This window comes from Prionailurus bengalensis, chromosome C1 (assembly GCF_016509475.1).
Source record: "Prionailurus bengalensis isolate Pbe53 chromosome C1, Fcat_Pben_1.1_paternal_pri, whole genome shotgun sequence".
NCBI lineage: Eukaryota > Metazoa > Chordata > Mammalia > Carnivora > Felidae > Prionailurus > Prionailurus bengalensis.
The window spans coordinates 54,124,304-54,138,855 of record NC_057345.1 but is presented as its reverse complement, the minus strand read 5'-3'; the positions used below and the strand labels follow the sequence as shown (position 1 = coordinate 54,138,855).

The following is a 14,552-nucleotide window of genomic DNA, read 5'->3' as shown; positions in this document are numbered from 1 at the left end:
AGTTCAATTCTACCTGCTTCACCCAAAGGTTCCAATTCAAAATTGAGAGGTTTAGCATAACATGGAAAAAATTACCTTCTCCCACTCTTAGGGTTGGAGATGCAGAGGTGGAGGGGGCAGAGCGGCGTGGTGTCGACTGGGTAGACGCAGGTCCACTCGGATGAAACATGTCTTCCACCCCTGACTGTCCAGCCTGGGCAGCCCCCGCCGCACCTCCACCTCCAAACAGGTCACTCAGCAGTTCAGAATTAGTGGGAGGAGCCACTGGCGGAGAGAAGTTCTTACTCACTGCAGATCCTTCTAGACCCAGAAGGTCCACATCTTCAGGGGGTGGAGGGGCAGCTGGCTCCTGCTGCTTTTTGCTGGGCTTTTTAGCTCCATGCTGTTTGTCACCACTTGCATTGCCATGTGGACTGGAAAGGGTCAGAAGTTCATCATCCGACTGCTCACTTTCTGGATTCACTAGGGCAGCATGGTCCTCCTCACAGAATGATTTTTCCGATTTCTGATCTAAGGAAGGCCAATATGCCAATAAATAGTTAGTTACTGGCCCCAGCGTTACTGATTTTTGTGAGCTAGAGTTGGTACATAACTCTGAAAGAGAGAAGCGGCAGCCCTGAGCAAACAATGCTCTCAGACCCTTACCAATAGAAAACTGCTGGATGTATTTCCCATCATCCAATCACCTTTTGTAGAGCAGCTGAGAGGCAGTATCATGGAGCAGGGAAAAGCAGGAAGTCTGGAGCCAGACAGGGTGGGTTTGAATCCCAGCTCTAATTACTGGCTCTGTGACACTGAGAAAGTTACTTTACTTCTCTGTGCCTTGGTTTCCTCCTCAGCAAAATGGGGGTAACCAATAGTACCTAACTCCAATGGTGAGAACTACATGAGATGATAAACAGAAAGTGTTCAGATCAATATTAAGTAGTAACTAAGTGTTTATGATTATGATTATCATCTTCCGGATACTCTTCTAGGTGCTTTGAAAAAAAGTCCCATAATTTCTTAATCCTTTGCTGATTCCTCTTTTTTTTTTTTTTTCATGTGGCCTGCAGCCAAAAGCAAGGCCTTCCTCCCACAGTCAGGAGTAGAAGCCAACCACACACCTAACCAGTGAATAGCCACAGAGATTCCACTCAGGATGGTCCCTATACCATCCTGGACGGTGATACATTCAGCATAAAGTGGGCAGCAGGGAAGAGGTCTTTTCTGGGGAAGGGACGGAGAGGCTGATGGGTGACTTTCCAGGCCCTCCTTGAGACAGATCCTTCAAGGACACTTGGTTATTTAATGTTAGGTAGACCCACATTCTAAATCAAGGGCAGATCCACATCCCTAATTCCCGATTCTGAAATGCAAAAAGCTATGAAAAGGGAAAGGTTTCCCTAAGTCTGGAACAAATTTGGCTGGTGGAAAAATCTGACCAGAACTGATATGTACATATGTATACTCTTCATTTATCTCACCCAAAGTGATTATTTTTACATGTTTCACTGTGGAAACATTAACACGCTCCATTACAAGTTGTCTGAGATGCCGCTGGGGATGCTGAGTAATATATCATTTATATCCCATATCACCTAAAATTAAAAAACTTTTGCATTCCTGAAATACTTCTGTGAAGTTCAGAAAAGAAATTGTGCATTTCTGCTAAAACCTATTTCAGAGCCTACTAATAGGAATGACTTCTAAATTACTACAATGTCAGTGGAGAGGAAAAAGTGAAGTTTAATTAAAAGCCCTTATGTGAGGAAGGGAAGATGTAGGGGACTTGTTACTGGGGGAAACTGGGGAGTCAACCTGTTATCTAGATTTCACTGGTTTTTCCAATTTTTTTATGTTATTGGTCCCATTTCCCAGGAGGAAATTCCCTGAGCTCTTGAATGTCTACCCCTACCCTGACTCCCACAACTCCCACCTATCACCCTGGCTTCAGCCATCCCTCTGAGTTCCCATTTCCCAGGAGGAAATTCTGAAAGTAAGGCTTTTAAATCAAAGGAATTCTGTGAACTTTTTTTTTTCACGAAACATGGAAAATTCCATAGGCAACAGGAATACTGTCTCATGTTCGCACAGTGAAGAAAGGTCAACCAAGAAAACTCTAACCAGAGCGTTGTCAAAGCTATTTTCCTACCCCTTTCTTACAGAAAGTCCTTACGATTCAATTCTACGTTCAATCTTGCAGTTAACCTCAGCAAACTCTATAGCAAGGAGGCGAATGTGTATGGATAGAATGCCATTGCCAGTCTACTGATGGCAGCAATCTGAAGTGTTATGTTGGAGAGATTCTAAAAACATGTCCAGGTTTGGTGGAAAAGGATACTATGATTGAGACCAATTTTTGCCATGGCTGTTAAAGCATGGAGCAGAGACATATGGGCAAAGTATTTGCCTTTTCTGCACCAGGGGAAGCTTAGATCTGCCCTCCTAGTGGCGAGATCCCTCTGGGGGAAATGCCAGATTTTATATTTTCAGAATATGTACTCAAGGGCAGGAGATAGAGTCTTTTGTTAATTTGTGTGTCGGCAGCATAAAGGGAAATCCTAGAAAATATCACATTGATTCATAAGTCCAGGAAAGATGTAATCCAAAAGACAGCATAGAAAGAAAAGGTAGAATTCAGCTTTAAATGGCCTTTTACATCAGTCTAAGAGTATCCATGAAATTCAAAGTAGAGAGGTAATTTCAAACTGCCTGATTTGAAAAAAGAACGAGCAGGGACAGTGTGAAGTAAGGAAGAACAGGGGTGACTTCTAAATGTTTCTTTTTTTGAAGGTGCTTTGAGAACAAACCATGTTTACAGAATCACCACATGACTTAAGTATCTAACCATGTAACTTAGGGAAATGCTTAGAAGTACCTTGCCAACAGAGAGAGGAAAAGAAGCCACCTTGCCCAAAATGCCTGGGGTTGTCCGGAGGGATATCTATTGGAGCCTGTCCTGCAAGAGAAAAGGCCATGCAGCATCAATGAAATAGGAAATAAGTCAAAGTGATAATAACACAGAGGCTTTGTCCTGAAAACAAAACCACCAGGTGACTCATACCTCCTAAGACCAGAGTTTCTTGATGCTCCTGGTGAGAAGAGAAGAGGATGCTGGGATTGACATCTTTCGTGCAGTAATGTTCCCATGGTGGGGTTAAGTCTATCACTTTGTCGTGGGGCTGTAGTTCTATATCTAGAGTCACCTGAAATAGCTGAGGATATTTTTCTGGTACATCACATGCGTCCAATTCAGGTCTAAATAGCAATTTAAAAGAAGAAGATCAGTGAAAAACAATGGATCCAGCATGATGTTCAGCACAGACACCATTGTAGGTTGACTCAGGTTAACCCTAAGACTCATTTCTAGGGAAAAATCAATCACTAACCAGATAAGGTACTTTACTCTTCTGATATCACTAGAGGAAAGGGGAGAATAATAAGTACAACTAAAGAATTTGGATATTACTGCATATAAAAGCATGTTAGGAAGTAGGGCAATAGATCCAGCCAGTATGCCCAGGCAAGGCTAAATTAGTTGTTAACATAGTGAGATAGTCCCCAGCTGCCACCCTGAGCTCTTGAATGTCTACCCTTACCCTGACTCCCACAACTCCCACCTATCACCCTGGCTTCAGCCATCCCTCTGAGTTCCCTAAACCACATTATAATAAAGCAACTAAGGTTCATTCTCTGGTACAGAAGGGTACCCTGCTTTAGTGCTATAGCCTGGCATCCTGTCTCAAGGGTCATTGCTCATATCATACCACTGATTAAACTGCCATCACTGTTGAAAAACACAAAGGGATACACAGATGCAAAGGGCCACAGTATTGATACTTTGTTTCCTCTTTGTTCAGTCTTGTTCTCTCACATGGAATTTTAGACCTTTCTATTTGAAGTCGTTGATCCATTTGCACTCAAGACAAATTATACCCAACTGCAAGCTGTGAAATGCAACCAGGCTCTCTGTGTTGTTAAGCTACACTCAACAGTCCTGCAGCACAGGATTCCAGGGGTTGCTGCAGCACAGAGCAAAGGAACCTTGGGTATTTGGCTTCCAGCATTTCCCAGCTGCTTATATTGAAAAGGGATTTTGGTCCAAGTAGCACTCACTTGGTGAACTTTAAAACTGTGGTTTCCAGTGGTATGAATCCAGTATGAAACTGAAGCTGGAATATCTGGGTGTTGGTCACCTACAAATACATGAGAGAAGCACGTGACAATCAACCAGGGAAAGGGGACTAACTGCATCAAGAAATTATACTTTGGGGAGCCATGCACCTTCAACTGTTTCTACTTTGGAGCTTCTGTTTATTATGAACACTAAGTGACCTTCCCATTTGGAAATGGCCCAGCGTCATTTCTAGCCTCTCATCTCCATGAACTCTGCTTTGGCAAGCCATTGCCTCTTCCACTAATGTCCCATGTTCTTGCATACTGCCATACTTTGGCTCATTCCATTCCTTCTCTTCAGGATGCCCCTGCTGCAACCTAATGAACTCATCCTTCAACGGCCACCTTGAAAGTTCATATCCTCTCTGTAGCCACCAATGACTAAAGCAGACCATTCCCATTATAGTATCTCATCCTACCTCTACTATGTGAGTGGATCTTCGTACATGTGGTGAATTTCTCCTGCTAGGCTGAGCTCTCTGAGGGCAGGGACAGTCTTATTCTTGTCAATCCTATACCCCTAAGGCAATGGCTGGCACAGAGCATGCACTTGGCAAATATTTGATGAATTAAAATACAATTACTTATAACATTATTCATAATATCCCCAAAGAGGCAATGACCAAAATGCCCATCAACTGATGAAGAGATTAATAAAAAGTGATATAGCCACAATGGAATATTATTTGGCCATACAAAGGAATGAAGTACAGATACATGATACGACATGGATGAATTTCAGAAATATTATGCTAAGTGAAAGAAACCAGCCACAAAGAACCACATATTGTATGAGATTCCATTTACATGAATGTCCAAAAGAGGCAAACCCTTAGAGACAGGGAGTAGATCAGTGGTTGCCCAGGGGATGGAAGAGGGGAGGGGCAATGGCCGATAATAGGTATAGGGTTTCTTTTGAGGATGATGATGTTCTAGAATGATATGGTGGTGCTGTATAACCTTTTGAAAATACTAAACATAACTGTATTGTACACATTGAAAGGGTGAATTTTATGTTATGTGAATGTTATTCTAATAAAACATTGAAAAACTATAATTACTTAATCCTACATCCTTAATAGAAATATCTCCTCTCACACTGATCCAAATGGGACACTATAAAAAAGGGCATGAGCTTCTAAAGCTCAAGGTTTGGTACAAGTTCCAGAGCTGTCAGTTTCTGGCAAAGTCATCATGCCAAGGCCTCTGGGCAAATCACATTCTCTCTGAGACTCGTTCCCTATAAAATGAGGGAAACAGACATAAATAATCTTTAAAGGTTCTTTCTAATTCTAAAACCACAAGTCACTCAAGCCCAAAGTGATACAGAGAATATACTCTAAAATCCTCCTCATATTAAGGGATGCCCAGCTGGCTCAGTCAGTAGAGCATGGAACTCTGGTGTTTTTAACTTCTATTTATTTATTTTGAGAGAGACTGAGTGTGAGCAGGGGAGGGGCAAAGAGAGAGGGAGACAGAGAATCCCAAGCAGTATCGATGCTGTCAGCACAGAGCCTATCGCAGGGCTCCATCTCATGAACCAAAATCAAGAGTCAGATGCTTAACTGACTGAGCCACCCAGGTGCTTCGAGCATGTAACTCTGTCTTGAGGTCATGAGCTCAAACTCCATGCTGGGCTTATGAGCTTATTTTTAAAATAAATAAAATAAAATAAAATAAAATAAAATAAAATAAAATAAAATAAAATAAAATACCCTATTGAAGGCTCAGAAGAGTTTATGCCATGATTCTTCCTGAAACCATACCTTAGCCTGTAGTCGGCTCCCAATGGTTGACCTCAAGTGATACATGGAAACAACCACATCTCCTTGCACAGTGATGCTCAAGGGAATAAAGATTTTTCCATCTTGGACACGGTATTCTCTACAAACAGAGACAAAAATATACATTGAAAGAGTCCAATCTTGTATGATCACATAGGTATAGTCCTCTGTGGCTCAAGCCAAAGGACCTATTGCCCAAGACTGGGCCCAAGAACCATTTCCTATCTTAAGCAAAGTCAGGAGCACAGCCATGGGTGCAAACTGGTTCTGCCATAGGATGGTGTTGGTCTAATGGTAGACCCCCTCCCCTGTCCCATCTGGACTTCAGATAAATTGACTGCCCATCCCTACTCTGCAGATCTCATAATCCTCAAATACACTTAGCCCTGATATACTTGTTGTTTCTTAACTTTAAATTAATAGTAAAAGCAGAGACAGAGGGAACAAAAATGTCCAACCAAGATCAGTATAGAAACTGTAAAGCCATGCTCTGTGAGGGTCTTAGATACCAATTCCCAAATTCAACCTATTCCAAACTAACTTCATTTTATGTCACCATCTACTCCCTTCTCTCCATACCCCCTACCAACCCCTACTGGCACCTGCTTTTTATTTTGGATTCTGTAACTTCTTTCATTATATCACCATCTGCCTAGCTGCTCACCTAGAAACTAAGCATGTAGGTCCTCTGTCCCCACCACTGACTTAACCCTCATAATTCATGTTAGTCCCTTAGCTTATATTTCCATTTGAGAGGGAGCCATAGCATCCCTTGGTTTACTTACGCTTTTCTAGGATTGAACCTACATAGAACTTTTTTTTTTTTTAATATCAGCCTTTTCACAATGATGTATTCCTCACAGGAAGAATATAATTCAACCTAGATAAGAAATGAGCAATTCCTAAGAAGAAGTGAAGAAAAGTATCATGACCTACTTCATTCGTTCAAAATCCGCACAGGTCGTATATATTTTGGTTTCTCCAATCAGTACATCACAGTAAGGACGACATCCATTTCTCTGTTTGTTAAAAAAAGGGACTGGACTGACAGTGATGGACTTAATCGTGAGAGGCTTGAAGTGAGGGCGGTAGGGCTTGTCTGCTAGGAGGTCACACATATAGCCCAGGTATCTGAAACAGAAGATTGACATTCTGTGGGTCAGACCAAAGAAGCAATCAATCTTGGCTATGAAGTCTATTCTTGTAAATTACTAACTTATAATAACAATTTACTGTGTTAAATTCTTAAACGTTAACTACCAAAAGAGAATGCAACCAACAATTTATGAAAGCTTTTATCTAGTGACATGACTGTATTTCCCCCCCAAAGAACTGGTAAAGGGGTAATTTATTAAATGAAAAAGGCTTATGGGAGCTTTATACTAACTTCACACTGGCATATCTGTTCCTATTTGATCTGCCAGGTTAGGTTTATCAGCTAAAAGCTGGCTTTGGAAAAATTTTAGAATTTATCATCAGAAGCACTTTTAACTCAAAAAAGTAAGAAGGGGAAATTATATAAGAGAAAAGAAGGGGTGCCTGGGTGACTCAGTCAGTTAAGCGTCTGACTCTTGATTTTGGTTCAGGTCATGATCTCATGGTTCTTGGGATCAAGCCCCATGTCGGGCTCTGTGCTGATAGCGCAGAGCCTGCTTGGGATTCTCTCTCTCCCTCTTTCTCTGTCCATCCCCCACTCACACTTTCTCTCAAAATAAATAAACATTTTTTAAATAAATAAATAAGAAAAAAGAAGAAACTGCAAGTAACAGAAGTATAATAAGTCAATTACCTAAAAAGGGTTTCCCTTTTCTTAAGGGCACAATATCAGTTAGAAATTGTGCCTACCCTGCATCTAGCTTACTTTACCTCCTGTGGGATGGCGACAGTCCGATTCCGGGTCGCTTTGCATATAACAATCGAACGGCTGGGCCAGGAGTAGAGTAGAGATTACAGAAAATGAACATAGCACCAACTAGAATTGACGATGCTGCCCGTCCATCCTGCCAAGGAAGATACATAAACCTGTCACAAACGTGGCCCAGTCAGCCACTCACCACAGAGAATGGCTGTACTTGCAGTTAAAAGAGGGAAGAGAGAATGGGGAGAATTCTTCTTAACAGAATGATTTTCAGTTCAAAATTACTCACCTGAGGGTCCCTGGGTGGCTCAGTCACTTAGGTGTTGACTCCTGATTTCAGGTCAGGTCATGATCTCGCAGTTCGTGGGATCAAGCCCTGCACTGGGCTCTGCACTGACAACACAGAGCCTCCTTGGGATTCTCTCTCTCTCCCTCACTCTCTCTCAAAATAAATAAATAAACTTAAAGTAAAATGTGTTCACTTGAAAACCAAACTCTGTCCCAAGCACTTTAAATCACAAAGTAGCAAGGAAGGCTTATTCTTAGGGTAAAACTGACTCTCTACTAACCTAAGAAACCAAGCAACATAAATTTGATCTGCATATATTTATGGGAAAATAGTCTAATCTTCAAAGTAACTTTGGACTCATAGGATCAGAACTAGTAGTTGAGGTCTCTTGGCTGCAAGCCGGGTGTAGAGTTCACAGAGTAGGCAAATACTGCTCTTTGGAGTATGCTATGTATATATTTTACCCAAAGTATGTTTCTAGATTCATACAAAATAAAGAAGCTTCACATGATTCAACCACATTCAGTGGAGAAATACATGTAACATTCCTAACAGATGGTGGCCCAGGCTCTTCTAGAGCACTCTGAGTGACAAGAGGCTTGTTGCTACTTGAAGAAACCAAGCCCAGCCCAGCTTACAAAGTTCTTCTTTATCCTGAATATGTTGAGTTGAAGTCTATTCCACTCAATGATCCTCATTTTTTCTTCTGTCAGGAAGGAGTAAACCTACTTCTTTCTTCCTGGGGTAGCCTTTCACATATCTGAAATACCCTCCCCTTCCACCAACTCTTTCATTTTACAGGTTAAAGGCACACCCAATCTGTGACGGTTAATTTTATGTGTCAACTTGACTGGGCTGAGCGATGCTCAGACAGTTGGTAAAACATTACTTCTAGAATTGTCTATGAGAGTGTTTCAAAAAGAGATCAGCATTCAGGGTGCCTAGATGGCTCAATCAGTTAAGTGTCTGACTTTGGCTCGGATCACGATCTTGAGGTTTGTGGGTTCAAGCCCCACACAAGCTCTGTGCTGGCAGTGTGGAGCCTCCGTGGGATTCTCTCTCTCTGCCCCTCCCCTGCTCATTCTCACTCTCTCACTCAAAAATAAAATAAACATTAAAAAAATTTTTTTAAGAGATCAGCGTTTGACTCTGAGTAAAAAAAGATGTACTCTCACCAATGTGCATGGGCATCACCTAATCTGTTGAGGGTCTGAATAGAACCAAAAAGCAGAGAAAGGGTGAATTTTCTATCTTCTTGAACTGAGATGTCTACCTTCTTCCCTGGGACATCAGAGCCCCTGTTCTCAGGCCTTGGACTCAGACTGAATTACATCACCAGCTTTTCTGGTTCTCTAGTTTGCAGACAGCAAACAAATTGTGGGACTTCTCAGCTTCTGTAACTGTGTGAACCAATTCCTATAATAAATGCATTGTATATTGGTTCTGTTTCTCTAAAGGACCCCAACTAATATATAATTTCTTTGATTCTTCCTCACTTTATATTCCATTTTAAGAAACATCATTTGGTGAAGTTTCTCTGAACAGACCCATTTTAAAACAACAACCTTAAATGTGCTACCCAGATGTGAAATGTAAAATATGAGGTGCACTCCAACCAACTAGAGAGGAAATACCATCTCCTTTATTCTGGACACTATGCTTTTACTAACATAATCCTAGGCCAAATTAGTTTATATGCAGGCTAAATCACACCTTAAGCTCTTATTGATTTTCCTATCTACTAAAACCCCTAGTTCTTTTTCAAATGATGTGTTAAGCTAAGAGACAAATACATTTAATCTTTTACAACAAGATTCAGGACTTCACATTTATCCTGTGTTTAATTTCACATTCTTAGTTTCCGTTAACCAACCAACCTGCAAAGGCTTTTAAAATCCAGATTCATTATATGACCCTCCCATTTCTGAGAAATACTGGAAGCTTGATCTTCACATCCTCATCACTGCTTTTGATTAAAAGGGCAACCAAACGCAACCTTCTCCTGGGAAGATGCTGATCCATTAATCACCTACCTTTGGAAGCAAGTACTGAGCCACAATCCAACTAGATGTATAATAACCTAGCCCAAATTTCTCTATCTTGATTATAGGAAATTGGGAAATACCTTGCAGGAATACAATAAGTTATCCCTACTAGTCTATTGGTCTTGTAAAAGTTCAGCTGTTTTGATATGCACATTCATAATGAACCAATGAAGACTCCTTTTTCCTAAGAGTTTAAAATCATCTGTGCAAAGATTTATATTAGACTTTTGCCTTAAAGTGCCATCAGGTTCACCAGCTGTAACTTTCCAGGATCAACCTCCTCCGTATTTTGGAAAAACTCTCCTGTCTTTGTTTGCCTGGCACCTCTTCTTCCTGTTTCCTCATATTACATAAGGAATCCATGATTGCTTTTCCAAGTGCTCTCAGCATTCTGAGACATAATTTAAGTCTAGAGAGTGGATTATTTTTAAAGTACTGTGAGGCTCCTTTACTATCTCATTACCTATCAGCTCTGTCTTAATGATCATTGTTACTACTGTCCTAGCCTGACATTTGCTCCCCTGACAAAGAAAACAGAATAAAAGAGTTAAGATTATATCATGTGCCTCAAGCATTTGTGATTGTCCTTATTTCAAGGACAGGTTTTTCCTTTTTTTTAAGACATTTTTCTTCATCTTAATTCTTTTAGATTTAGCCTTCCTGATACTCTTAACTGATTCATGGTTCTTGGATGTGTCCCCCTCCTTTTATCTACCATGCAAATCTTTTCAACAGTTTAATTAGTTTTTTATTAAAAGATGAGTATATGCTTATTATTTTTAATAAAACAGAAATATATATGACAAAAGTAAAAGCTCCCATTTCCAGCTTCAATTCCATTTCCCAAAGACTTGGTGCAGATGTCTGACTCATGCGTACCCTTTTTCAGTGAGCTAGAGAGCAGCAATGGTGTCATAATCCTTTGCTTCTTTTTCTTCTTCATTGGCTTTTTATTCTTCAAGATTGTATCATAAGAACTGGAAGCCTCTTCTCTCTCTTGAGCCATCTTCCCTTACAAAGCTGTCAGACTTTGGCTCTCTGAACTTTTAGAAATTTCTTGCGTGAAGAGAAAATCACCAAAGTGCCTAAAGCTGCTTAGTCCCTGAAAGGAATCTGTTCTGTTGCACAATCTGTTGTGCCTCCGACAGGAAAACCCTTTGGCCGTTCGTGGACACGAAATTTTTCCTTTGTTGCCAAGAGTTTGGGGATGTGAGATGGAAAGAAGAAAATATGTTCTTTCACTTTCCTCCTCTTTTAGCCAACTGGCTCTCAAGAAGGAGGGAGAAGATCATCAAGTAATCACATAGCAAAAAAAAAAAAAAAATACACCCTGAAGTTTATAGAAGAATGAGTAGGGGTGCCTGGGTGGCTCAGTTGGTTAAGCGTCTGACTTCCGCTCAGGTCATGATCTTGTGATCTGTGTGTTCGAGCCCCACGTCAGGCTCTGTGCTGACGGCTCAGAGCCTAGAGCCTGTTTCAGATTCTGTGCCTCCCTCTCTCTACGACCCTCCCCCGTTCACATTCTGTCTCTCTCTGTCTCAAAAATAAATAAACGTTTAACAAAAAAACTTTTTTTTAAATAAATAAAAAAAAAAAGAACGAGTAATTCCAGTATTTATGCTCAGATTCCACTTGTGTGTTCACTTGACCATGTATTCAATCATTTATTCAAGCCTCTCAGACCTGGGGTGCAAAGGTAAAGGAGACACAGTTCTTGCCTGTGAGATGCTCACAGTCTAGTAGGAAAACAGGCACACCACCAGATCATGATGATGCAGTATATTAGATGCCACAGAAGACATTCAGATTTACAATGGGAATGTCCATACAGTGAAAATACTCAAGAGTCAGAAAGAGTTTTACCAGATGTTGACTTTTAAACAATAGGTAAGAGGCCACCAGAGAAGAGTTGGGGGAAGGGACTCTAAGAAGTCAGTGGTCGGAAAATTCATCAGTCTCACTAGAAATTGCTGTAAAATACAATCAATCTATGTGACTACTTACAAAGGCATAGGGGTCTTCTTAACTTCATTTTCACTCAAAAACAAAAAGATAAATATTCCAATGTGTTTATCAATTTCATTCACACAGAACTCAATGGTATTTTTGCCTGTGTACCCACAGTCCTCGTTTCTACCTCTTTTATAATATTTAGCACATTGTAGAGGCCCTGTATTACGTGTCTGTATCTGCCTCTCTCACTATTACTCAAGCTTTAAGGCAAGAAGAATAAATTCTTCGCTCATTTTTATATCCCTCACATCCCCTAATTCCTAAGTAGGGATTCAAAAAGCTTATTCAGCTTAAATGTTGCCTGTTCACCAGCCTCTATAGAGCCAGCTGTATTTGGCCAAACCAAACCCAACTACCACAAATGACAACAACAAAGGTTACTCACCAAGCAGTGGACAACACAGACGTTTTTGGGATTCTGTAGTAGCCAATTATACATATTCCGACACACAGCAAAAAGGTTGTGCAGACTGGGGCCTGCCTAATGGGCCAACTGCATTCTGAGACCTAAGGGAACAGAGCAAAAGGAAATGAATTCCCCAAGTGACTCCTCTCCATACGCAGCTATCACACTAAACAACTTCTGGAATATGATACCACATTCTCTTTTAATATAGCCAGGAAGAGGTGTGAACAGGGTTCAAACACAGAAAGAAGAGTTGTTTAATATAGCAATTTCTTAGTTAAAAGATTCCATTCCAGTAAAGGTATAAAAACAAATTTTGAGGTATATTTTAAATTAAAAATAGACCATTTAAACTACATATTTGGATCTTTTTTTAATACTGTAGGGTTACAATGCATTTAACTTCTATTAAGAATACAATGTTTTGACCTGCCTATTGGATACTTAATTATAGTATTATCTTATAAATCCTGCACTATCCCTAATTTTATTCCAGCTCTCATGAGAACATGAAAAGAGCTGCAGAGTGAGCCAAACTACACTTGCTCAGAGCTCTAATTTCTTTCTGTCTTACTGAAGGAATCAACAACACCATGGGGCAACCTTCAGTATTTTCACTCATCTAACACGCGTGTTCATTTAACCCATTACAGAGCATCGGCAATGTTCCTGGAATTCTGTTTGGTTCTGAGCAGTATCACAATCGTACAAGACTGGTATTAACATGATGTCCATTCTGCAAATGAGAAAACAGACTCTCAGAGTCTGTCTTGTCTAGAGTCATGCTGCCAGTCAGGACCAGGAGAGCAACCCAGGTCCTCTGAGTATAAATCATTGCGAGACAAGACTATACTGGTAGAGATTATCATTTGCCTCAAAATACTAGGTATGAGTCCCAAATGATTAGATATTTACTAATTTAGATAACAAAAAATGAGAAGTTTAGACTTGAACAAACTCTGTGACCTCTTTTAACCTTTTTTTTTTTTTTTTCAAAAATGTGGTGAGTGGCACCTACCTACCCGCCTCATAGGGTATGGTTAGTACATGAGGATGTATTTCAAGGGCTCAGCCCAGTACCTGACATGCACAAAGTGATTAAGGAATATTAGCTATTATCATCAGTATCAAATCCGGTAACTGCCAGTACAAAGCCCTGAGTTCAGATAAAGCCAGCTATGTTTGAATAAAATGAATAAAATCCCATATGGCAAAAAAGCAGACTGAAGGGCCAGATCATTCAAGGTCCTGTTAGCAGCTGGGAGAATATTTAAGAAGGAGTGACTCTCATCTGTATTTTCCAAAGACCTCTTAAGCCAGTGCGGAGAATGGATGTGGATGACATGAGAGTAGCCGGGGGGAGCAGTCAGGAGGCTGCTGAGGAGCCCAAGTCAGGAATGATGGCGGCTTAGGCTGGTTGCTAATGTAGGGAATTCTGAAAAAAGACTAGATTTTATATGGATGGTGTCATCAGAAAGTACTCTGCAACACTACTGGACTAAACAACAACAACAACAACAACAACAACAACAAATATCTCAAATCCCTAATGTTTAACAGTGGGCAAAGGGAGGCAGGAGCAATCTATTGGTTCACCCTTTTCTGGTAACCAGATAATCGCTAGTCAAGTTTCTCTCTCTGGGGATGCCAAGAGGGCCCATTTTTTTTGGTTAATTTGTACCTTTTTCTACAAAATGATTGTAGGGTAATGGCAGGGGTGCTTCCAGGTACTCACTTACCTATACCTTTGGCAATGACAGGTATGGTTTACTAAACAAAGTAGTTGAAATGCTTGACACAGCTACTAAACAATCTAGGGTGACCCACTACTGGGCCTCTGCCAGTTTAAACTCCGGAACAGCTTGCCCCTTCTACCCAACATGAATTAAGACTGTTTCTGGCCCATTCTTTACCACCAAATGGATTCCCTGCTGCTGTGTTCTCAAGGAACAGAAATGATATATTGGTTTAAAAAAAAAAAAAAAAAGAAGAGTTGGTA

At 40.6% G+C, this 14,552-nt stretch overlaps 1 protein-coding gene across 1 annotated transcript in view; it reads right to left on the bottom strand.

Moving 5' to 3' along the window:
- DNAJC6 (DnaJ heat shock protein family (Hsp40) member C6) overlaps positions 1-14,552 on the bottom strand; it is a 101,976-nt gene that overhangs the window by 22,391 nt on the left and 65,033 nt on the right. The window contains 9 exon segments of the mRNA XM_043575191.1: positions 76-510; positions 2,861-2,941; positions 3,047-3,240; positions 4,099-4,178; positions 5,925-6,042; positions 6,879-7,073; positions 7,809-7,942; positions 12,533-12,624; positions 12,627-12,654. Coding sequence (XP_043431126.1) covers positions 76-510; positions 2,861-2,941; positions 3,047-3,240; positions 4,099-4,178; positions 5,925-6,042; positions 6,879-7,073; positions 7,809-7,942; positions 12,533-12,624; positions 12,627-12,654 — 1,357 coding nt within the window.